The 26,676-nt window shown below is 42.2% G+C and overlaps 1 protein-coding gene across 1 annotated transcript in view; it reads left to right on the forward strand.

Moving 5' to 3' along the window:
* slc24a2 (solute carrier family 24 member 2) overlaps positions 1–26,676 on the forward strand; it is a 271,927-nt gene that overhangs the window by 230,443 nt on the left and 14,808 nt on the right. Inside the window, exon 7 of the mRNA XM_067982239.1 lies at positions 22,808–22,951. Within this exon, the coding sequence (XP_067838340.1) occupies positions 22,808–22,951 (144 nt within the window). The remainder of the gene's footprint in view (positions 1–22,807; positions 22,952–26,676) is intronic.

The raw sequence follows: 26,676 nt of genomic DNA on the forward strand, positions 1-26,676 counted from the left end.
ATATTGCGCCTTTAATGTAGAAAAAATGTCCAAAGTGCTTACTTCAGTGGATTTTCATTTTCAAGCCGAGATTTATTCAATTTGAAAAACAATTGAATCCATGTTCTTAATCCAGATACAGCCTACTATCTATGCACATTCTCATTACAGTAATTTTAATCCCTTTTTGTTAGATAAACATATGCAAATATGTAACAAGAAGTAATAAATGATGAAGTTTTCATTTATCTGGGTTTGTAATAGGCAGAGAGGCATAGCAGAGGGAGGAATTTGTCTTGTGTACTAAATGTAATAAAATCATAAATGCATTCTGTATAAACATATTCACGATTTCCATGCTTCGGACACAGTGCAAATCTTTCCCCAGTGGCTTACTTACAAAAAGTGGTCCCAAAATTTTAAAATAGTATAAGATCCTCATCCACTTAATGAAGATTCCTCTGATATTTTTCAATATCTGCATCCTGCTCACCAACTAGCGTCCTTGGATGAGTCATCCAAGGAATCAAAGTCAACATTTGACTGCCGTTTCCCACTCTCGCCACAAAATGGAAAATTTCATCAACATTGTTTCCAATTTCCACCCTTCCCTCGTCTTCACATAGCCCATCTCCGACTCTTCCCTTCCCTGACTTCTCTATCTCCATTTCTGGGGATAGGCTGTCAACCAATATCCATTGTAAGCCCACCGACTCCCACAGCTACCTTAATTACACTTCCTCCCACCCCGCTTCCTGTAAGGACTCTATCCCCTTCTCCCAGTTTCTCTGTCACATCTGTTCTGACGATGCCAGCTTCCACACCAGTGCTTCCGATATGTCTTCCTTTTTCCTCAACCGAGGATTCCCCCCCCCCCCCCCGACTGTAGTTGACAGGGCCCTCAACTGTGTCCATCCCATTTCCCGCACTTCTGCCCTCACCTTCCCTTCCCTCCCAGAACCATGATCGGGTCCCCTTGTCCTCACCTTCCACCCCACCAGCCTTCATATTCAACGTATCATCCTCCGCCATTTCCACCACCTCCAGCGCAATGCCACCACCAAACACGTCTTCCCCTCCCCTTTCAGTATTCCGAAGGGACAGTTCCCTCCGCGACACCCTGGTCCACTCTTCCAACATCTGCTCTCCTTTCCATGGCACCTTCCCGTGCAAGCATAGGAGATGCAACACCTGCTCTTTCACCTCCTCCCTTCCCTCTGTCCAGGGCCCCAAACACTCCTTCCAGGTGAAACAGCGATTTACTTGTACTTCTTTCAATTTAGTACACTGTATTCGCTGCTCACGATGCAATTTCCTCTACATTGGGGAGACCCAACACAGATTGGGTGATCACTTTTCCAAACACCTCCACTCAGTCTGCAAGCATGACCCTGACCTGCCGGTCACTTGTCATTTTAATTCTCCATCCCACTCCCACTCTGACCTCTCTGTCCTCGGCCTCCTACATTGTTCCAATGAAGTTCAATGGAAGCTCAAGGAACAGCACCTCATCTTTCGATTGGGCACTTTACAACCTTCCGGATTCAACATTGATTTCAATAACTTCAGATCGTAACCACTGCTCCTATTTTTTTGGACAGGAGGTGCTGGTAATGGTTCTGCTGTTGCCATTTACAGCTCCTCTAGACCTAATCTTTTGTTTCTTAACTTGTCCCATTACCACCCTCTTTGCCTTGCACCATCATCCCTTTTGTCATTTAATCACCCTTGCCCTCCATCCTATCAGACACCTTCCCCCCCCCCCCCACCCCCACTTTGCCTGGCTCTGTACTTCTTAAAAGCTGTTAAATTTTCAACTTCAACCGATGATGAAAGGTCATCGACCTGAAACGTTAACTCTGTTTCTTTCTCCACAGATGCTGCCTGACTTGCTGAGTACTTCCAGCATATTCTGTGCTTTTATTTCAACATTTGATTGATTATTTTTCCATTTGCTAGTCTTCATGAAAATCCCTGATCATGTTGCTTTGTTTGGTATTACTCAGAAATATAATGATGATGTACACGAAACAGCCATTTGCATAGTGCTCCTCATATAAAAGTAACACAAGTGGTGTGGTAGACGCCCAGCAGGAAAAGGAGGAAGTTAGAGAGGCAAAAGCACAGGTGAAAGGATGATTTTTAGGAGCATTTTTGAGGCAGGGATGGAGATAACCAGACAATGGGGGTTTAGAAGAAAATCCCAGAGGCCATGGTGTAACTGGCTGAAAGATTGACTACTGACAGTGCAGTGGGAAACAAGCAGTAATCCTGAGCCAAAGGAGTGGAACGGGTAGGCAGAAGGTATGGCTGGAAAAGATAATTCAGATAAAGTGGAGAAAGGCTGTGGAGGACCTTTAAATTGATTCATAGGACACAGGTGGCCATTGTCAAGAATGGGGTTGACAGATATGCAAGAGAAGGCAGTTCTGGATTTGCTAAAATTTGCAAAGGGGAGAGCTGGAGAGAATTTGCAAAGTTGGAGAGGCTGCTGTGTTCTAAGTCAGTTAAGTTTTTTTATTTTAAATTTTTCATTTAATCAAATTTCTTGTCCTCCCTGCAGAATTTCTTTCCCTCTCTGCTGCACATTTGTCAGCCTCTACTAGCCGGTCTCTCTGGATCCCCTGCCGGCCCTGTCACTCGTCTCCCTGGTCCTTACCGCACTTCTGAACCTTCGTGCCAACTTTCCCCTCTGTGTTGCTGGCCCCAATCCTACCCGCTTCCCCTTGTTATCCTCTTCCATGTCTCTCCTGTTTAAATTTTTTGTTTCTATTTCCCCCCCCGACCCCCTCACCCCATCACAATTTTCCTCTGGCCCACTGATTGTGGCCCCCTCCAGCCACCTTATTGTTTTTCTCTGGCTGCTCAGCCCACCTCCAGCTATCATTAATCTTTATTTGTATTTGATTCTTCATTTTTACAGTATTAAGTTTCTCATCACAAGGTTATTATCATTGAGTCTCTTTAATGATTGATTTTACATAACTTCATCACTCCTTTCATTTAGAAAATTTTTTTTGTTGAGGCTCAAAATGTCCTCCTGCAGTGTATGGGCCCAGCAGGTGCCTGAGCCACTCGGGGATCACCTTGGGTGTCTACCAGCCCACAGAAGTGTCTGCTGTCTTCCAGGGTTACAACTCCCACCCCACGCTGGCGAGAAATAATTTCTGGCCTCTTCCAGTAGTAAAGTTTTTTTTAAACAATTTACCTTGTCTTTGGGCGTCCAGGGCACTTCCCTGGTCTGGTCCCTTCAGTGGGGCCTACTTGCATCCTTCAAGAGACCTCATTAGGCATACCAGTCGCTGCCCTTATGCTAGATCCCAGAAAGTAGGAACTCACAACATAAGGAGTCCCTGCCCCTGATGGGAGCTCCCACCCCTGGCCTGGAATTTGTGATCTCTGGGTTCCTACAACTCTGGCCTCTTATATAATCCCCCACTCTCATCGTCCCACCATTGGCAGCAGTGCCTTCAGCCGTCTAGGCCTTAGGCACTGGAATTCCCTCCCTAAACCCCTCTGCCTCTCCTCCTCCTCTTTCTTTAAGACAAATGTAAGGAATCTTACAACACCAGGTTATAGTCCAACAGTTTTATTTGAAAATCACAAGCTTTCGGAGGCTCTCTCCTTCGTCACTGACCTGACGAAGGAGAAAGCCTCCAAAAGCTTGTGATTTTCAAATAAAACTGTTGGACTATAACCTGGTGTTGTAAGATTCCTTACATTTGTCCACCCCAGTCCATCACCGGCATCTCCACATAATTTCTTTAAGACAGTCCTTAAACCTACTGCTTTGACCAAGCGTTTGCCATTATATCTCGCTCTTTGGCTCAGTGTCAATTTTTGTCTGATTACACTCCTGTGAAGAATCTCAAGATGTTTTATTCCATTACAGGTGCTATATAAATGTAAGTTGTTGTTGCACATGGAGACAAAATATAATGTCTGTGGGGCAAGAAAAGGAGCAAAAAAACTTATCTGATTAACTTCTACCTCCTGCTCATTCTTTCTAATACTGATTGTGGAACAACATTGACATATGTCTCTCAGGAGATTGTAGGCCATGGCATCTTGCCTTCCCAGCTGGATGAAAATGCATAGTAACACATGTCATGTAAGGCAGAAAATGGAGCATAAATCTAACATTGTGACATCCGTTTTACAGGCGCAACGATGACTAATTTAGCAGATTGGTAGCCCATGCCTGATTTGCACATGCATTCAGGCCATCGCTAAATTGATCAGGGTCTTTTTTTTTTAAAGACAGCCTTGGCACCCGCCTGAAATGAGGATAGGGTCCTGCGCCCATTTCCAGAAAATTGGTTAAGACTAGTATGAGCTTATGCTATGCAAGCACCTAGTTTTCCAGGCTGTACAGCAATCCTTAAAATGGACTTCTTGAGGCCACTGAAGAAACTGGCAGGTTTTTTTTTAAACTTATGTGGAGCCAGGAGGAGCAGGAGTGCTTCTCCTGCCTTCACATTAATACTGTGGGCCACTGTTGGCCCACCTCTGCCCTCCTCCCTCTCTGGACTTACCTGTGGGCTGGCTTGACGTCCAAGCTGGCTGAAATTTTAAGAGCCTGGACTGGCGAGCTGCGTCGGGGTGCCCGATTAGCATTCGCAGCTCACCGGATTTATTCCACGACCTTGGGCCTCTTCTGGCGTGCAAGACAAGCGTGGCGATCGTTTTGCTCCCGTTATCAGGCATATTGAATTTAGGTCCCAATAAATCTTTTCTTTAAAAACTGCTGTGTAAATAATCATTTTCGAAAAAGTGATGATTATTATGATGGGAACATGGATAGGTTGTCAGTGTAAATTGAGATTAAATGCTTTATTAGCCCTCGAGTATAATCACGACATTTGTTTGAATTTTTTATCTGAGAAAATTGGTAATCAACATCTCATAATAATTCAGTTTGCATACTCAGTTAAAATAAGTAGAGTGCCAATTTTTAAAGTTGTACTATAAATAGCCTTTTCCCTTGGATTAATTCCCTTTGACTAATTCATGTGAGGAATAATTCATTTTAACAAGTTCTGTTAAAGATCAGAAAGGCATGGTCAGAGTAAAATTAGAAAGAAATTTACATTAGCTGATTTCTGAACAGCTTCCCTGTCTGAGGTTTTAACAAGTAATTTAGCAGCAAGAAGTATATTTGGGCTGTCCTTTCATATTAGCTCCAAGTAGTTGCTCAATTCACGTGTGCAACTGCAGGTTAATTCACTTGCAGCTTCCATCGCAACATTTGATTGCTGTGCAATTGCAGATCTGCTGATTTGTAATGATGGTGTTTACTCTAATGTGTTTTCACTGTGCTGCCATAATGACATTTGCCTGTTTGTCTTCTATTTGCTAACGGTGTTCTGTATTTACCACTGATTGTGGTATGTTACCACTGGTGGTAAGCCAAGATTTAACCATAATCAATACTACACTGCATTTTCCATCTTATAGTCAACATAATTTTAACAGAACAGTTCAATCTCACTGAACCCCCCAATTAAGAAAACAATTCTAAGAACCCCATTTCAATAAGTCAGACTAATAATGTTCCTTTTTTTGGGTGGGTACAGAGCATTGATGGTGAAAATGTATAGGGCGATGTATATATTGTAACTCCTGCTCCATCACCCCTGTGCTCATTGAGCTACATTGGCTCCCGGTTCACCAATGCCTCAATTTTAAAATTCTCATTCTCGTGTTCGAATTCCTCCATGACCTTGCTCCTCTCAATCTCCGTAACCTCCTCCAGCCCTACAACCCTCCTCCAGCTCTGCGTACCTCCAACTCTGGTCCCTTGTGCATCTCTCACATCCTTCACCCATCATTGGCGGCAGCGCCTTCAGCCATCTGGGCCCTAAGTCTGGAATTCCCTCCCTGCCTCTCCACTTCTCTCCTCCATTAAGACGCTCCTTAAAACCTACCTCTTTGACAAAGATTTTGGTCACCTGTCCGAATGTCTCTTTCTTTGGCTCGGTGCCAATTTTTGTCTGATTACACTCCTGTGAAGTGCCTTGGGATGTTAAAGGCACTATATAAATCAAGTTGCTGAAGTTGGTCTGAATTGCAAGTTGCAAGACATTACAAAAAACAAGGCCTAGAAATTCCGTGCTGCACCCATTTTGCAGGCGTAAAATGGGCATCTGAGAGCTCAATATTGCAGACGGCACGCACGTGATCATTCCAGTGCACTAACCACCGTATTGGATCGGGCTCCTCCATAGGCATCCAGTTAAGCTGCTTGTTGTAGGACACTTGTGAAATTGGTCTGCAACCAGTGCCTGACTTGCCATGCGATAGATTCGCACAGCAAATCATGGCACTAACGGGCAGCAAGGATCCTGCAGCAGCGCTATTTAAAGGGCTCATCCATTCCGTACACGTTAGTTGCTGGTTTGTCCTTTTAGGCTGCCGGTTAACTTCTGGGTGTTTTTTGGCTTCTTTTGTGCCTTCTGCAGCTGAATTGTGACTTCTGCTGACAGTTTTCATTGGTGCTTATCCGCTTTTGTCAACTTGACTGCTGCTGCTCCTCCTGGCCCCACAGGAAAGTAAAACAACTTACCTTAAATGGCTTCTCCTGGTCAGAGGTGCCCTTCCTGCTGTCTTCACCTGGCGGGAAGGCTACAGCGGCTTCGCCACTCAGGCGGGAGTTAAAATTGCAGTCAGGGCCAGATGACGTATTGGACCATGATCTGCATTTGTATAGAACCCACCAGCTTCAAGCAGGTGCCTTTGCCACCTGTTCAGAAGAGCAGATTAAAATTCAAGAGGGCATGATCCAATTAGCAGGTAAGTCACCCGGTTGATTTTCACTGCCCACCCGCTCAGTGGGAAAAAAAAGTTTCAGCCAGGTGTGTAGGGTTAAAATCACTCCTATTATTTTCCCACTGTCACTTTTTGTCAAGGCCTCTGCAAGTATTCTATCTCAGACCAGCTCCACAAGTCACTGGCCTGCCATACAAATACAATGGGTCGGTAACAGCCTCAAAACGGGTTTGATAGACTTAGTACCTGCCCCGTTAACGCTGACGATCTGGCCAGTGCCATCTTTTCAGGGACCTACCGATGGGTGGTCAAAGTGCCCGCCTGTTTCAGGATGCAGACCCCCATTTAATGTACAAATCAGGATCCATCCAAAAGTGAAAATCTACCCCAATCAATGGGGGTAATTTTAACCTAACTTGCTAGGTGGGACATTGGCAGGTTCAGATCAGCCACCCATTTTACTTCAATGGAAAGTAAAATAGGGCAGGGTCTAAAATAGGTGACCAATCCCAACCCATCAATCTCCCTAGGACAGATTAGGTTAAAATTACCCCCAATATTTAAAATATGGAGCGTAAGGTGTCCTATACCATATCAATATTTAAAAAGAAAATTTGAGACACAACCAACAATCATTATCCGTGATTTTTTTTTTGCATTCCATTTCAAATCTGTAACTCCATCATAGGGGGAAAATACGCTCCTGTCAACACTCTAATCTTCCTTCCTTCACTTCTTGCAGGTGGCAAGCTGTGCTGTTTGTCAAGATTTTTTTTAAATCACTGCCTGAGATCATGCTATTTGCATCCTGATGCAGTTGGATGGCTCCTATTATTTCTCTCTGCTGGTTGTCTGTTATTTTAGTATGTACTGTGTATGGTATAGGACACCATACACTCCAGGGGCTCCATTCTAATCTCCACTCAACTGTTTTAAGTCAACATCTCCCACTGAAACAGAATGAGATGGACCGACTTAAAGCAGCTGACTCGTGAGCGCTAATTAGCACTGAGCCTCCGAGACACCATCAGTATTAGCAGTAACTTGCTGATTTTTGCTCCTTGTGGTTGATATAATTAAAGGTTTGGCGAGGGCAATTGTGATTGAATATTTTTTTGTGTCAGCCTGATGTGACATCAATGGAGAATCCAATTCTGCATTCACTTTAAGTTATCGCGTGTGGCACACTGCAGAACCTGTATTCTGTGCACCGAGGGGGCTGTCGAAGTGGTGATGTGATTTTGAACGTTGTCAGATTAATATGACTATCACAATTTTTATTGCCGCAGCTGCTATTTTTATGCTGGAGCTCAGCAGCAAAGTGGAAGGGGAAAGAATAAATAACCCTATGAAGAATTTATGTAATGTTTATCTTTTGGGATTTTGGTCAGACAAATATAGAATTGGTGAAACAGTAACTTTTTAAAATTGAATTGAAGGTGCTTTCATAATAATCAGCAACCCCCAACCCCTCCAAAGCAAAATGTAACCATATGACATTCTCGTTCATTGAACAAATTAAAACTGGCCTTAAATTCTAATCTCTTCTGTGCTATTCTTGGGATGTCGCATTTGGCATTGCAAAGAAACGTCAGATTCACATGTTAATTTCCTGAATCCATTGTCCTTTTGGAATGCTGACTGACTCCTAAACTTGGAGTTGCTCGAGACCCAAGATTTCACTCCTGAAGCAACTCCGAGGTCAGGAGTGCAACTGGCTGGCTAAGTGTGTTTGCGGGAATTGCTCCCAAAACCTGTTTACCAGCAAAGGTGGCCAACACCTTTCTAGCCCATTCCTACCCCCTCGTAGCTGGTTCGCTTGCTGATGCGGTCATTTTTTTTCCTGGCTCACTGTAGCTGCCACGTTCAGACTGACTGAAGAAATTTGAAGTTTGAAGAAAAATTTTGTGGATGAGCACTCAGTATAGGTGTGTGTGCACCACTTGCACACACAATGATTTTTTTTTATAAAACACATTTTTTAAATCTGATTTTTTTTTTAGGGCAAGATTTCTGCAGTTAGTTCCAGTACAGTAGGCAAGACAAATTGAGACACATCACTGCACTGGGTGGCAAAATTTCCACATGTAAGAGCTACGAGTTGGGGAGGTAGAGCCTCAAATTCAAAAGTGAATCTGACATCTGATTTTAGCATTAAAATGACTATGAAATAAACATTTTCTGTGGTTTGGGGTACGTATCATTTAATATTTTTATATTTTTTTCTTTGCTTTCCCCATTCACAAATCCCAGTGCTGCCTTTCAGCACTTCAGTCCTTCGTTGTTCAGGAGAACATACAATCAGCGTCATCGGCTTCTCCAAAGCCATTATTTTGTTGCCATGATGTGGAGATGCCGTTGATGGACTGGGGTGGACAAATGTAAGGACTTGCACAACACCAGGTTATAGTCCAACAGTTTTATTTTAAATCACAAGCTTTCGGAGCTTACCTCCTTCATCACCTGACGAAGGAGGTAAGCTCCGAAAGCTTGTGATTTAAAATAAAACTGTTGGACTATAACCTGGTGTTGTGCAAGTCCTTACGTTACTATAGTTGGCTGATATGGTCAGTTATTGCTGTCCTAACAGTTTCTGTCCCTCTGTGATGATGTGCCAAACCACCACAACACGCTCTTACCTATCCAGTGTAGGGAGCTGGAAGAACTCGCCCAGTTAAGGCAGGCAATTTTAGATACCAGCCTAGGCTGAGACTGAACCTGTCTGAACCCTGTGAGTTGAGTGTCCAGGAATCTTTTGCTGGGCCAGCTGGAACATTATTTCCAATAGAATGTGGGTTGGAAATTGTCTGAGCTCATGGTTTTCATATAACCAAGAAAAACCTTCTGCATATCTTCTTATTGCCTGCTTTTTTAAAATAACATGGCATCCATGTACAGCACCTTTTTACAGCTGCTGGCAGCTAATCAGCTGCCTGTCTCAAAGTATTTGTTTTGAACATCATTTTACATAATGCATTTTCCATTTGATACATCAACACTTTAATTGTCTTCATGCTGAAAAGATTTCCAATTAGTATCATCTCAGATTCTCTCACCTTTGCTGTGCAGAGTCTATCTTCCCCCTGCCTCCCTCCCCACCCCCCCCACCCCCAAACTACTGCCAATGTGGACTGTGGACAAACCCATCCAAACAAACTGTTTTTCTCAACAGTTGCATATTAGTTCTTGAGGAAAATGCAGCAATTATAGGAAATAGCTATTTAATGTTATTATTTACCAATAGCTTAGACCAAAATTAGCTCAAAATAATGAAAATTCCTAAAACTCAGGGCTATCCATGAACCAGGAGTGAAAAATTCTGTTTACTATTGTAAAGGATTTTTCCCACTCATATATTTAAGCATTTTACTGACAGTATTGCACCATTTTGATAACAGAAGAAAGGAATACTGCTAGCAGGAAGGTGGGCAAAGATCCTCCAGCCACAAAGCAAAGTGTGGGCTGGATGGAAAAGGGTATTTTTTTTTAAAAAGGTGAAGTTAAGGCAGAAGTCAGTAATTTCTCAGCTCCAAATTTACCCTTTTCCACTAACATTAAAAGGACAGCCATTACTGTTGGTGTGGGTGCCAACAAGAAAATAACTTTACCCGCTGTATGTTTTTATCAGAAATTAAATAATGAATGAAAATAAGGCTGTAAGATTGCCCCACACTGTAATATTCACTTAGAGTATCTAATCAACGTCAAGTACTGGCTCACCTTGAGGACATTTGATTTTAAGTTGAAACAGGCTGTATACATTATTAATAAGATCAAATTTATAGAGTGGGCTTCATATTATAGTGTGCTATCAACTGTGCGAAAGCTGTCCCTGTTGTAGACAGCACACTGTCAATATAAGAGAACCTAAAGCTATGAAGAAATAATTTTCATTGGCGGAAAGACAACTGAGAGGGGAGGACAGCTAATCTTAAATAATGACTGAAGTGGATAACACAGATTTAAGCAGATCACGTAACTAGAAGACATGAGTATAAAATTAATAAATCTCAAGTGAGGCTAGACACTTGAGGAAATTTTTCCCCTGTGAAGTAATGGACATGTGAAATACATTCCTAGCAAAAGCATTTAATGCAATGCCGATTAATCCTTTTAACAAAAACGTGAATTAATACCTGGTTGAAAATAGCATTAAAGGTTACATTGGTCGGTGCAGAAGATCAAAATCTCTGTGAATCACAATATTCCCCTCGCTATTAGATGATGAATGAGTAATTAGTGAATGCAGCTTGTCAGAGATATAAGCATGGATTTAAAAGCAGGAATAACATTCTAAGTTTTGCTTAATTATTCGGGTGGATGTTAAAGGTCCCAAGGTACAAGTTGAAGAAGAGGAGGGAATTCTCCCGGTGTCCTGATTGACATTCCTGTCTCAACCAACGCCACCTAAAAATACATTAGCTGGTCGTTCATCTTACGGCTGTTTGTAGGATGTTGCTCGTGTAGAATGACTACTGTGTTTGCAACATAAGAAACATGAGACAGGAATGTCAATCAGGGACACCGGGAGAATTCCCTCCTCTTCTTCAACTTGTACCTTGGGATCTTTAACATCCACCCGAACAATCAGAATAATTAAGCAAAACCTAGAATGTTATTCCTGCTTTTAAATCCATGCTTATAACTTTGACAAGCTGCATTCACTAAATGCTCAACAAGCCAGTTCCATCCAGAGTCCATAAACAATTATTCTGTTGATCCTCTATTTTAAGGAACAATGGGGGTGAAATTGGTCTGCGTCAGTAGCATAAAGCGGCAGCCCATTTTACACCACGCCCGATTTTCTTTTCCAGCAAGTCCTTGAGTAGCACTTCTAATTAGAAAAGCATTCCAAGGCACTTTTTAAATAGGGACTGAACTCCAAGCATGAGCTTGAGATGAGAGTTGGGGAGGACCCCAGAAGCATGGTTGAAGAGGCTTTTGAATGTGCGGAGAGATATGGCAAAGGGAACGGCTTTAGAAGAGCTTCAGATTACTGGGGCATGATGACTGAAGGCTATGGCTCAGAAGAACTGAGGGTGTGAGCTAGGAGAATATTGAGAGGTAGAGTAGAGCAAGGCCTTGGAGGGATTTTGTAGGCCAGGAAAAGATTTTGAAATTGATGTGATGGGGAATGGGGACTCAGTAAAGGTAAACAAGGGTATGGGTGATTGGTGAGCAGGATTTAATGTGGGTTGGATGTGGGTTGCAGAATTCTGGATGAGTTGGAGTTTATGTAGAGTCAGGTCTGATTACTGAAAGTTATAGGCTATCAATAGTGGGAACATGTTAGGTGTGCAACTTATGATCAAGTGTGACACAGATTGCAAATCCATTTAATGATATTGACCTGAGTTTAATTTGATATATGATATACGTCAAAATATCTCCACTATAGTGAGCTCAGTGCTGTACCCCTCTCATGTAACAACAATCTGGAGGAGTTTCATAGAATCATAAAGCACTTACAGCACAGAAGGAGGCCATTCGGCCCATCGCGCCGGGGCCGCTCTTTGTAAGAGCAATCCTGTTAGTCCCATTCCCCCGCTCTTTCCCTGTAGCCCGTCAAATTTTTTCCCTTCAAGTATTTATCCAATTCCTTTTTGAAAGCCACGATTGAATCTGCTTCCACCACCTTTTCAGACAGTGCATTCCAGATCATAACTACTCACTGCGTAAAAAGGTTTTTCCTCATGTCGCCTTTGGTTCTTTTGCCAATCACCGTAAATCTGTGTCCTCTGGTTCTCGACCCTTCTGCCAATGGGAACAGTTTCTCTTTATCTACTTTATCTAAACCCTTCATGATTTTGAACAGCTCTATCAAATCTCCTCTTAACCTTCTCTGCTCTAAAGAGAACAATCCCAGCTTCTCCAATCTATCCATGTAACTGAAGACCCTCATCCCTGGACCCAACCTAGTAAATCTTTTCTGCACCCTCTCTAAGGCCTTCACAACTTCCCTGAAGTGTGGTGCCCAGAATTGGACGCAACACTCCAGTTGTGGCCGAGCCAGTGTTTTATAAAGGTTCAACATAACTTCCTTGCTTTTGTTCTCTATGCCCAGGATCCCGTATGCTTTTTTAACTGCTTTCCCAACCTGTCCTGTCACCTTCAAAGATTTGTGCACATATACCCCCAGGTCTCTCTGTTCCTGCACCCTCTTTAGAATTGTACCATTTTATTTATATTACCTCGCCTCGTTCTTCCTGCCAAAATGTATCACTTTGCACTTCTCTGTGTTAAATTTCATCTGCCATGTATCCGCCCATTCCACCAGCCTGTGTCTGTCCTCTTGAAGTCTATCACTATCCTCCTCACTACTTACTACGTTTCCAAGTTTTGTGTCATCTGCAGATTTTGAAATTGTACCCTGTACATCCAAATCCAAGTCATTAATATATATCAAAAAAGCAGTGGTCCTCGTACCGACCCCTGGGAAACACCACTGTATAACTTCCTCCAGTCCAAAAAACAACCATTCACCACTACGCTGCTTCCTGTCACTTAGCCAATTTCGTATTCATAGAATCATAGAATCATAGAAGTTTACAACATGGAAACAGGCCCTTCGGCCCAACATGTCCATGTCGCCCAGTTTATACCACTAAGCTAGTCCCAGTTGCCTGCATTTGGCCCATATCCCTCTATACCCATCTTACCCATGTAACTGTCCAAATGCTTTTTAAAAGACAAAATTGTACCCGCCTCTACTACTGCCTCTGGCAGCTCGTTCCAGACACTCACCACCCTTTGAGTGAAAAAATTGCCCCTCTGGACCCTTTTGTATCTCTCCCCTCTCACCTTAAATCTATGCCCCCTCGTTATAGACCCCCCTACCTTTGGGAAAAGATTTTGACTATCTACCTTATCTATGCCCCTCATTATTTTATAGACTTCTATAAGATCACCCCTAAACCTCCTACTCTCCAGGGAAAAAAGTCTCAGTCTATCCAACCTCTCCCTATAAGTCAAACCATCAAGTCCCGGTAGCATCCTAGTAAATCTTTTCTGCACTCTTTCTAGTTTAATAATATCCTTTCTATAATAGGGTGACCAGAACTGTACACAGTATTCCAAGTGTGGCCTAACTAATGTCTTGTACAACTTCAACAAGACATCCGAACTCCTGTATTCAATGTTCTGACCAATGAAACCAAGCATGCTGAATGCCTTCTTCACCACCCTATCCACCTGTGACTCCACTTTCAAGGAGCTATGAACCTGTACTCCTAGATCTCTTTGTTCTATAACTCTCCCCAACGCCCAACCATTAACGGAGTAGGTCCTGGCCCGATTCGATCTACCAAAATGCATCACCTCACATTTATCTAAATTAAACTCCATCTGCCATTCATCGGCCCACTGGCCCTGTCACTGCCCCTTTTATTCCATGGGCATCAATTTTGCTGACAAGCCTATTGTGTAGCACTTTATCAAACGCCTTTTGAAAGTCCATATACGCAACATCAACCACATTGCCCTCATCAAAAGACTCAATCAAGTTAGTTAAACACCATTTACCTTGTTTAGCATTGTTTGCATTTAAATCATATTGACTTAAACAGTAGTTGCTAAACTGCCCCAGATTGTTGTTGTATGGGTGGGTATGTGGATGTATATGTGTACACAGTTCTGTAAAATAACAGCTAGGAAAGCCAATCACCTGTTCACAAGGGAGAGAGAACATCAATGGAGAGGCAACTCCCAGTGTCCTGTTTAAAAGCAGCAATAACAGAGCTCCAGGGGTAGGTCAGATTGCAAACTTAAGGGATAAGTGATATTTGTAGATCATTTGAGCTGTGTTCCTGTAGTTTACAAAGTCATCAGAATCTTTTGATTGTGCATGTCACCCTCTTACTCCCCCTGAAATCCATGTTGTTCTATTTGTAATAACTGAAGTCTACTGGAGGAAATACTAGCTTCATGCTGTGAATTGCAGCATCCATAATTTAGAGAATATAGGAAGGGAAAGATGTCAATCCCTTCACATATTCCTGGCATGGAGAAATACAGCAGAAAGTCCAGCATTAGTATGCTTTATTATTTGGCACAAACATTTTGTACCAAAATTGCCACAGAGGTATAGAAATTGCAGAGTTAAAGTAGAGCATCAATCGATGTTTTGTAATCATTGAATCAGAGATTATCATCATGCAGTTTTAGTTATTTGTGACAACAGAAATCTGCTTCTTTGTGATAATTCCATTTTATCTTACAATGACTGTTTTCATTAAATACGTGACATATCTGTCCAGAATAGTCTTGCAGTAACGAAAGACATATTAGAAGAAAGATGAGCAAACATTTAGATAATAGCTATTTAAAACAGCCTGAAGTCAGAAACTGGGACCAGGTACAGCCTAAGGCCAAGGGGTGGAGCCTGGAGCAGCTCAGGGCCTGGGGAGCACCCCACTGTTTTGTAGTTACTTTTTATTTGTTCTTTGCCGTCACTCTCACCTTTTGAGTGGCACACTCTGTTGTGTGTTGAGAGCCAGTGAGATGACTTGCACTTTCCATACTTATGCAAAGGTGGGTGTTAACCATGGGTGGGGGGGCAACTGAACCAAGGGCTGAGGCTGAGGCTAGGGCTGGAAAAAATTAACTATGAGTAACAGTCTCTCACTGTGGCTTAGAAATTACTATTGGTGATAACAATAGATGAATATTTAATGCTTCATATGATATTCTCCTTGCATTATTTTAACAAAGGCATCAACCTGTTTATTTAAAATTGATTAATGTTTCCGTTAAAATCGGACTCTCATACAAATGTATTACATGTTCACCTGCTGTATCGTCAACAGTAAATTTTACCCTACTATCACTTTTCCTAATTATTAACCCCCTTGGTTAACAGTACAGAAGATTTGTGACCCAGTTATTTGAAAATAACCACATTGGGGGTGATTTTCAGGTGTAATGCGCAGTGGGCGGAGCAATCACGCCGTCCATCCAATGGCACCAGTGAGAGGCCTGAACCATTTCCATAGTCAGGCCTCATTTCAATGTTGACTGGTGAGCTACCAGCACTTAATGAGCTCTGACAGTCAGCTCAGAGTTGCAGGGGTGGGGTGGGGGAGCAGAATCTGGTGGCTCCTCCGCAGAGGGGAGCCAGATATCGTGGATTAAAGTGGGAAGAGAGGCAATCCGGGGAGGAGGGCAGGGGGGGGAACTGGCAGCAGGCTGGAAGGATTATGTGGGGGGCAGGAGGAGCATTCATGCTCCTTCTGGCCCCGCACAAATCAGTGCCACGGCTGTCACTTTAATTTGTTGGAGCAGCCTGCAGAGGTCTCTTTAAAGAACACTAGCTAGGCCGCTCAACACTCAGTTCCACTGGACGGAGTGTATAGAGCTCGGGCTTTACCCAGTGGAACATAAAAATTGTGTAGGACCCCACTTTAAATATTTAAACATGGCTCTGGCCTGTTTTGAGTGGGTGCGCAGGCCGCCCATTTCAAGGCCTACTCAAAAATTGAGTCGGGGGGGACCTCGGGTGGCTAATGAGCAGTAGGCTTTTTTTAAACTGCCTAAACCTTCATTTTTCAGCGCGAATGGGGGAGTTGGCAGACTAATGTCGCCCCCATTATGCTTACTGATAATTTTACAGGGCTTCAGCTTACGGAACAATCGGATTTCAAAAAAGTTTCAGACGGACTCCATTTCATTAAAAACATAGATTCTCACGAATCTACTTATTTTTTCAAAAAGTTTGATTTGAAATCAGTGACTGCTCAAATCAAAGTCCCGGTATAAAGCATTCAAATTTCATTCAATAGACTTCGTAGATATGGCGCAGTATGGATTGAATTTAGCCATTCAGGATGTGCATTTTGCGCATTAATCTGAATTAGAATTAAAGGTGAAAATATTGATGGGGAATTTACATAAGTTCATATAAAACAAAGAAATATTTAACATAGTATCAAAATAATCATCCTGAAAACTAAATAAAAGGCTCACAGACTAAGTAATTAGATCAGGATCCTGATCCTACACATTATATGTGAATTTAAAGAAAGAACATGCATTTATATAGCGCCTTTCATGTCCCAAAGCACTTTACAGCCAATGAAGTACTTTTTTGAAGTACTATAATGAAGTGTGGTGACTGTTGTAATGTAGGAAACGCAGCAGCCAATTTGCACACAGCAAGGTCCCACAAACAGCAATGTGATAACGACCAGATAATCTGTTTTAGTGATGCTGGTTGAGAGATAAATATTGACCAGGACACTGAGAAGAACTCCTTTGCTCTTCTTTGAAATAGTGCTGTGCGATCTTTTATGTCCACCTGGGAGGGCAGACGGGACCTCAGTTTAACATTTCATCTGAAAGGTACCTCCGGCAGGGGAGCATTCCCTCAGTATTTCACTGGAGTGTCAGCCTGAATTATGTGCTTAAGTCTCTGGAATGGGACTTGAACCCACAACCTTCTAACTCAGATGTGTGAATGCTACCACTGAACCACAACTGACAAAACAAGTATTACATCGAGTGGTAAAGGTCCATGGGCTCGATGTTCTGCCCAATGACTACGAATGGGTGAAAACCTTTCCATATCTTTTCACAGTTTAGGATACATTTAGATTGAGGCTTCATGAGTACCAGAACACGATAAGCTCTAACCTAATATAGAAATTGATGTGTGTTGCTCATTTTTGAGCAGGAAATACAGCCACACCATAACAGGATAATTGATCCCGTTGTCTAAATGCAGCCTGAATCCAATCCCTGGGCCCAATCTGACACTGGGACTAAGTGGAGTGAGAATGCCTGGAGAAGGGAACTCGCCCTGCTTTGCTTGGAGCCAATTCTGTCCTTAATGCCCAATTTATCCAACACAAGTTTAACATTTGTATGAAGCCAAACTCACTTTGTACAAAACATAAGCTTGTAATGTAAATACACTCTAAAATAGCCTTATAACAGAAAGAAGAAAAACATATTTTTCCTGCTGGTGCAGCCATTTTGCAGATGGGATTTTCAAGAGGGAATATCGCTGTCTTGTCTCCCTTTTAAAATTCAGATAATTACACACTATTGTTTTTTTGTCTGTTGCTGTTGATTTGGGTGGGGGGGGGGGAGATTGGGTTAATATTTTTGTTTTTTAAATGGTAAATGTTGATGATCTAATTGGATGATGGGAGGGTTGCTAGGCTGGGGAAATTACTGAGGATTAACAATATGAGGAACTATAGAGTAAGCTTATCGCTTGTGCTGCCCCAACATGGAGTCTTGCCTGTCGAGAGCATGCGTAGGAAACTGTGCGCCCAGACCACTGTTTTTCATCCGTTATTTTTAATCGTGCACTGTGCTCATGCAATTTCCCTGAATGAAACGCCACGCCAAGTAGGCACGAGCTGAAGTTTTACCCTCATTTTAAGGGTTGAAACTGAAGCATATCTGTGCTAATGGCAGTGTCTCTGTTGATGTTAGTTCCACTCCCTCATGCTGTTGAGGTCAATAATTCAGTCAATCTAATTCACCTAATGATGCCACAATTGTTCGTTGTTTAAATAAAATATTGTTTAAAAACAAGAGTTATATACAAAATGGAAAATTAAAGTTAACCATAATTTGTTACTTAGAGATATACAGTGCCAGAATTTGCTGTCAAAATAAGTGTGAAGCAAATGGCGCTCACTGTTATTTATGCGTAAATGGTACAGCAACTTCAAGTGAGGAGCAGATACGCGGTTAAATGTGAACATCCAAAAATTGCTGTCCGATATGTGCTGCTTCACCGTTAGCTTCACGAAAACAGCATCTCACTGTCTGCCTCAACATTGGCATGCATTGAATGTCGTGAAGTTGCTGTATTTGCGTGGTAGATACGAACTAAACCCACCGCAGATATTTAGAGCTAGTAATTACAAGCATAAGTACCCTTTTAATGACGTGATAAGTGTTAATGATTGACAATCACCTCTAGCACCAAAAATGAACTATTACAAGTGTGAAGTATCATCCTTTAAAGGTTTAGAATTTCTCAAGGAGATTTTAAAAATGCCAAATGTTAAATTTTAATTTTTTCTTACTTTTCCTCGCTGTCTCTTTTTCTCTCTCTCTTAGTCCAGTTTTTTTTTCCCTCTTTATTTCTCCTTCTGTACCTGATTTGATATTGAATTCATTCCCTTTAATTCACCCTCCTTATCAGTCCCTCCGTTGTTTATTTCCCAATCCTTAAATCTCATTGGTTAAGGAGAACCCCAATGGTTGCTCTGTTCACTCAGGTCCCAGATGCTCTGTATCCGTTGTTATCAGCTCGCACTTTCAGCAACTTTGTGCGCAAAAATGTTTTGAGCTGAAGGGTGCAGGGGCAAGTCTAACTAATGGCAGACGCTGTTAGATGCCCCACAACAGCAAAGTAGTGGGGAAAATGCTAGAGTCTGTTATAAAAGATATGATAACAGAACACTTGGAGGGCATTAACGGGATTGGACAAAGTCAGCATGGATTTATGAAAGGGAAATCATGCTTAACAAATCTACTGGAATTTTTTGAAGATGTAACTAGTAGAATAGATAGGGGAGAACCTGTGGATGTGGTGTATTTGGATTTTCAGAAGGCTTTCGATAAAGGTCCCACACAAGAGGTTATTGTGCAAAATTAAAGCACATGGGATTGGGGGGAATATACTGGCATGGATTGAGAATTGGTTGACAGACGGGAAACAGAGAGTAGGAATAAACGGGTCTTTTGCGGGGTGGCAGGCAGTGACTAGTGGGGTACCGCAGGGATCAGTGCTTGGGCCCCAGCTATTCACAATATATATCAATGATTTGGATGAGGGAACTAAATGTAACATTTCCAAGTTTGCAGACGACACAAAGCTGGGGTGGAATGTGAGCTGTGAGGAGGATGCAAAGAGGCTCCAATGTGATTTAGACAAGTTGGGTGAGTGGACAAGAAGATGGCAGATGCAGTATAACGTGTTTAAATGTGAGGTTATCCACTTTGGTTGTAAAAACAGAAAGGCAGATTATTATCTGAATGGTGATAGATTGGGAAAAGGGGAGGTGCAACGAGACCTGGGTGTCCTTGTACACCAGTCGCTGAAAGCGAGCATTCAGGTGCAGCAAGCAGTTAGGAAGACGAATGATATGTTGGCCTTCATTGCAAGAGGATTTGAGTACAGGAGCAGGGATTTCTTACTGCAGTTATACAGGGCCTTGGTGAGACCACACCTGGAGTATTGTGTGCAGTTTTGGTCTCCTTATCTGAGGAAGGATGTCCTTGCCATGGAGGGAGTGCAACAAAGGTTTACCAGACTGATTCCTGGGATGGCAGGACTGACGTATGAGGAGAGATTGGGTTGACTAGGCCTATAGTCATTAGAGTTTAGAAGAATGAGAGGTGATCTCATCGAAACATATAAAATTCTAACAGGACTAGACAGACTAGATGCATGGAGGATGTTCCCGATGGCTGGGGAGTCCAGAACCAGGGGTCACAGTCTCAGGATACGGGGTATGCCATTTAGAACCGAGATGAGGAGAAATTTCTTCACTCAGAGGGTGGTGAACCTTTGGAATTCTCTATCACAGAAGGCAGTGGAGGCCAAGTCATTAGATGTATTCAAGAAAGAGATAGATATATTTCTTAATGCTAAAGGGATCAAGGGATACAGGGAAAAAGCAGGAACAGGCTACTGAGTTAGACGATCAGCCATGATCATTTTGAATGACGGAGCAGGCCCGAAGGGCCGAATGACCTACTCTTTCTCCTATTTTCTATGTTTCTATGTTTAAATCTGGCCCATGGTATTTCTGGTTTACTCTGTCAGTGCAGCTGCAATGAGGGCAGTTATACTGTCTCAGACCAACATCTAAAGCAGAAACAAATGAAACTAACCACTGGGACTTTATGATCATAAACAAAATCCACTCATTGTAATCAATGAAACTACAAATCTCACTATTGTATATGATTTTCTTTGCATTCTCATTAGATGCTCATTATGGAAGCAGCTTGAAGGGTTAAAAAAATGGACATAAAATTCATCCAGAAACACCTGAGCAGCAAATTAAATTGATCCATGTCTGTAAATGCAATTGTCTTAAAATGCAACTCTTTAAACCATCATCACTGCATATGATATGTTACCTATATCTGGCCATAGGTCAATAGTGGTTACATTGCCACAGTTACAGGCAGGGGAAGCCCTTTGGTCCATCAAACCCACCTATCCACAGTATTCCCTTGGCACATTTCTAATAACCCTGAATTCCATTTGTTAAAGAAATAAAGACTTAGATTTATATCACGCCTTTCACAACCTCAGGACGTCCCAAAGCGCTTTACAGCCAATGAAGTACTTGTCATGTCAACATCACAACAGTGACTACACAAGAACCTGTCTAGTTCTTTCTTGAACCCTACTAAGGTTTCTTGTTTCACCAACCGTTGGTGGTAATCTGTTCCGCATACTTACCAATCATTTAGTAGAAAAGTTCCTCCAGCATTTCTTATTTTCTTTTGGTGTCCTTAATGTGTAAATATGATCCCTCCCTCTTACGCTTTTTTGTTAATAGTTCATTCCTGTAACTATTGTGGATTCTGTTATCAGTTAATAAACCAACTGGTACCTCACGTTTTCCAGTTGTAAAAACAATGGTCTGTGGTTCTGCGCATTCTTCCAACTCTATAGCATGATGTACAGCTTAAGACAATTATGGAAAATTAGCTTTTATGATTTTAGAAAAGTGTACGTACTGAAAGCTGCAAAGGATATTCAGGTCTGAAACTAGCAACACTTGTTTATACGTATCTAAAACACATAGGGGTCCATTTTAATTTATCGGGTGGGAGGCAGCAGCACAATTGTGCCTCCCGTCCACTCTCCTCACTGAGAGGCCCAAGCCATTTTAACGGTTGGCCTCATTTTCATACACACAGCATTCATGCTGCTCTTGACCCCACAAAAATTTGTTTTTTTTTAAAAAGCTTACCTTTTGCTGGTTTTCTGAGCAGCCTGCAGCGGTCAGCTGGTTAGGTCACTCTGAGCCTGGTACCAATGGACAGGGCACTCTCCACCCATTGGTATCTCAATGTTGCGCCAGGTCCTATGTATGTCATAGGACCCAATTTACATACCTTGATGAGGCTCCCCCCCGAAACAGGCAGTGCACCTGGGCCTTCCTCGTAAAGACGCCAAACAAAATGGTGCTAGCAAGTCATGAGCAGGAACAGGACGGTAAGTTGAGCCCTGCAATTTTTGGAGCAGCACTAACCCGTCCACTGGAGGCCATGAAAATCAGCTCCGTGGTCTCAATTATGTGATTCAGAAGTACATCTCAGAATAATTGAGCTGCTCTAAACTACTGCGATGTGGTGAGAAACATTTTATCATATTTAACTATAGAGCTGTCACTCAATCACGTAAGTAAAGCTAAGAACATAGAATCTGGTCTGACAACGACGTGATTGACGAGCTCCAAAGATAAACAAATACAATAAACTATTACAGTACCATAACTCAACAATAAATAAGGGTTTTTGAGGCGGACTTTTCCAGTTGATGATTATTTCTGGAAGTACTTGAGAATTGGATAAAGAAAATGATCAGGTCATCTACTGACACTTTTTCTGCTAATTGAAATTAGTGAGAAGTCAAATTAGAATCTAAATCTGGATTGATCAAATAACCCTTGTGAACAGGAAGCATTAGAACGTTCATGTTATTCAAATAAATAGTCTGGGTGTTTTTGTGCACTAGATTTTAAGATTGAAGTTTTTCTCATACAAAACCCAGGACTGTGTGAACATTTTAACATGATCTTCAAAAATATCTGATTGCTCTTTTGAAAAGAATTTTGACCCCAATTTAATCATCAAACAGTAGAAACTTCCACTCCTCAATCAGCACAGTCTTTTTCTCTGTAAATCTTTCATTTACCCACACTATTGAATGAGCATTCACTGCCAACAAAGCAATTGCTCATTCTTGGTGATCAACGAAAATAAAAATCTTTGCCCGTTTTTGGTCGGAATGTTTATTGTGTTACATTTGCAGTAAATATTGAATGAAATTCCTAAATATAGTTCACTCTTTTATTAGGCTGAAGCCGCCACACAGAACGAAGATGAAGACCAGCCTCTTAGCTTGGCTTGGCCTGATACACCACGTAAACGAATTATCTATCTAATTGTACTGCCTATTATTCTTCCACTGTGGATCACCTTGCCTGACGTCAGAAAAAAAGTAAGCATCTGTACAGCTTTATTTCCCTTTCTAATTTTTCTTTCTTTCTCTCTTGCTCTTGGTTTTGCATAGTGCTTTAGATCTTTTCATTGCCAACTGCTCGTTGGAGGAATGTATACCCAGAGACCCTGCTAGTAATCAAATGTTCTTATGTAAATAATGCCATTTCTATTCATCATTGAAAGCACTTATTCCGTATCGATGTTGAGTAAGAGCGTTTGGATAAACACCAAATTAACAGCATGAGCAACACCTCATATCTCTTTCTCAAGTAAATATAGAAGTTGTATGTGTAGATGTCTAAAGTCACATGCCAGGAATTTCCTTGGGGCTTCTCCCGATTGGCCACCGTAACTTCGGCGGACGTTCGGCAGAAACCCAATCTACCCGGGGTTACCACCAAAATTTCACCGGCCGATTGGGAGAACCCCTGAGGAAATTCTCGGTGACAGCACATATTATATGCAATGGATCATCCTGAGGTGTGCAGTTTACTTTGAGTGAGGACCCCTTTAAAACCTGCAAATGGAGTCACAAGGGATGGTTGTGATGGTTTTACTAAGTAGTAAGGTAAATAGAGGATGCAACACATGAAAACATTTGATGCTGCAAGTGATACCAACTGCATTACTTGGAGGAGGCATTGCATGAGTTACATTGACTCTTCATTCCTGGTTGGCCAGTGGAAAAATCAACTTCTTTTAAAAATGGAATGGTGGACATAGAACTTAGTATGCATTGCACCTATTATTGGGGCAGATGGCTAAATCAGGTGTTAGACTCCTTGAATAAGTAAATTAGGGGCCTAACACCTGTTAAAGGAGCAGGAATGCTCCCCCCATTCCACAGGTATAACGATTGTGCCCCCCAAAACCCCCCCCCCCCCCACCCATAGCCCGCTCTAACCCACCCCTCCCGGGACTTATCTGAGGGCTGCTGCCATCATCGCAGCGTCCTGACATTGATGTGTACTTCGCCAACGAGCTGCCTGGGGACACGCAGCTGACATCCGCAGCTCACCGGCCTAATTTAAATGAGGCCTGAGACCCAATTTTGATCGGGCCTCAGGCCTACCTGTTCCAGCACAGGGATCGTTCCAGCGTCCAGTTCGCACAAGTAGGCCAGCGCTATGCAATTCCTAACCCATGGTGTTCAGTTTACATTTTAGGAACTTTACACACAACCTGCTCAAAATTGGAACCATGTGGTTAACTGAACAAGTTTTACAAGCACTTTTAATCAGAATATTCTGACTGATGAATAATAGCTGGATCAAGCATGAATTTCAAAGTAGTACTGCATGAATAATGTATAAACAAATTGCATTATTATATTTCATGATACAGGAATAGTAATAAAGTTCTTGTCGTTAAATTGAATGTTTGAGATGAAGTTTTAAAAAAAAAAGAAGCTAAAGAGACTTCTTGGCATATTGTACAATACAGACCAAAATGTCCCTGGTCTGTGTGCTGGGTTAGCTGATCTCATCCAGGATAGCTGTAGAAGCACTAAAGTTGGTCCTACTGCCTCTGGACTAAGGATGTGTGGGGGGGTGGGGAAATCACCCAGGGTTTAGGAACAGGACTAGGCCATTCAGCCCCTCGAGCCTGTTCCACCATTTCAATTAGATCATGGCTCATCTGTATTTCAACTCCATTTACCCACCTTGGTTCCGTAACACTTAATACCCTTGCCTAACAATCTCAGTTTTGAAATTTTCAATTGAACGCGCCTCAACAGCTTTTTGGGGGAGAGAGTTCCAGATTTCCACCACCCTTTGTATGAAGAAGTGCTTCCTGACATCACCCCTGAACGGCCTAGTTTTTGTGCTCCTAGCTTCTATCCAATAATCCCTCCTGGAAAACACATAGATGTGGACACCAAATGAAGACTAGGTCAGGCTTGAATATGATGTTTGAATGTTATCACTCACATCCAAAGAATGGCTACTTGTTCAAACTACTGAGGGGCTGTTGGTTCTTGTGGGGCTACACCCAGCAACAGTGACTCAGAGAGAAAGAGAACGGAGAGGAGAAAACAAGAAAATAAAACCAAAAGTAAAAAGAAATTCTGTTTTGTTTTGCTGGCGCCTATATTGCAGAGTAAAGAAAGCATTTACAATTAAAGACCCACTTTATAGTGTCTGTACCTCTGCTGTGTAAGTGGGCCTCACCTGGCACCAGTATCCATAGGACGGTGATCTGTTTTCTGTGCGTAGGCACATAATGATGTCATTACAGGGGTCTGTTTGAATCTGATCATTTTGATCAGATAGCTTTCAAGTTATTGAAACAATTGACACCATGGCGTTATTGACATAATTTCATCGGACTCACTAAACTGGCTCTGGATGTTTAACAGGCCAGGAGTGAAGCCAGTGAAACCTCCAGCTGCTCATAAAACCCAAGATCAAATTTGTCTCCACTGTTGCTGGAAGAATGAAGATTGGGTTTCTGCTGCCACCAATGGAGCCACTTGTTTGCTGTTCCCAACACTCTTCTAAACGTAAAAGCATCTTTTAGAAATTTTGATTCAGGCATTTCAGAGGCTACAATGGAACTGAAGGATTTAATAATAAAAGTTGCTGACAACAGACACTAGGAAGAGAACTTAAGAAAAGGAGATTGATCAGGGAACATCTGAGGACACAACAGGGATATTAAAAGAAAGAGAGAGAAGAACTTAGAATCATAGAATGGTTACAGCACGGAAAGAGGCCCATTGAGTCCACGCTGGCTCTATGCAAGATCAATCCAGCTAGTCCCACTCCCCCACCCTATCCCTGTAGCCCTGCAAATGTTTTCCTTTCAAATACTTATCCAGTTCCCTTTTGAAGGCCATGATTGAATCTGCCTCCACCACCCCCTCGGGCAGTGCATTCCAGATCATAACCACTCATTGTGTAAAAAAAAGCTTTTCCTCATGTCATCGAAACATAGAAACATAGGAAATAGGAGCAAGAGTAGGCCATTCGGCCCTTCAGGCCTTCTCCGCCATTCAAAAAGATCATGGCTGATCGTGTCACGTTTGGTTCTTTTGCCAATCACCTTAAATCTGTGTCCTCTGGTTCTTGACCCTTCCGCCAATGGGAACAGTTTCTCTCTCTCTACTCTGTCAAGACCCTTCATGATTTTGTATACCTCTATCAGATCTCCTCACAACCGTCTTTGTTCCAAAGAGAACAACCCCTGCTTCTCCAGTCTATCCACATAACTAAAGTCCCCCATCCCTGGAGTCCTTCTAGTAAATCTCTTCTACACCCTCTCTAAGGCCTTCACATCTTTTCCTAATATGTGGTGCCCAGAACTGGACACAATACTCCAGTTGTGGCCGAATCAGTGTTTTATAAAGGTTCATCATGACTTCCATACTTTTGTACTCTATGCCTCTATCTATAAAGCCCAGGATCCCGTATGCCTTTTTAACCACTTTCTCAACCTGCCCTGTCACCGTCAACGATTTGTGCACATATACCCCCAGATCTCTCTGTTTCTGTACCCCTTTTAGAATTATGCCCTCTAGTTTATATTGCCTCTCTTCGTTCTTCCTACCAAAATATATCACTTCTCATTTTTCTGCGTTAAATTTCATCTGCCGTGTGTCCGCCCTTGCCACCAGCCTGTCTATATCCTCTTGAAGTCTATCAAAGTGGGTATGGTAGCATAGTGGTTATGTTACTGGACTAGTAATCCAGACGCCTGGACTAATAATCTAGACTCATGAGT

The sequence above is a fragment of the Heptranchias perlo genome, chromosome 4 (assembly GCF_035084215.1).
Source record: "Heptranchias perlo isolate sHepPer1 chromosome 4, sHepPer1.hap1, whole genome shotgun sequence".
Taxonomy (NCBI): domain Eukaryota; kingdom Metazoa; phylum Chordata; class Chondrichthyes; order Hexanchiformes; family Hexanchidae; genus Heptranchias; species Heptranchias perlo.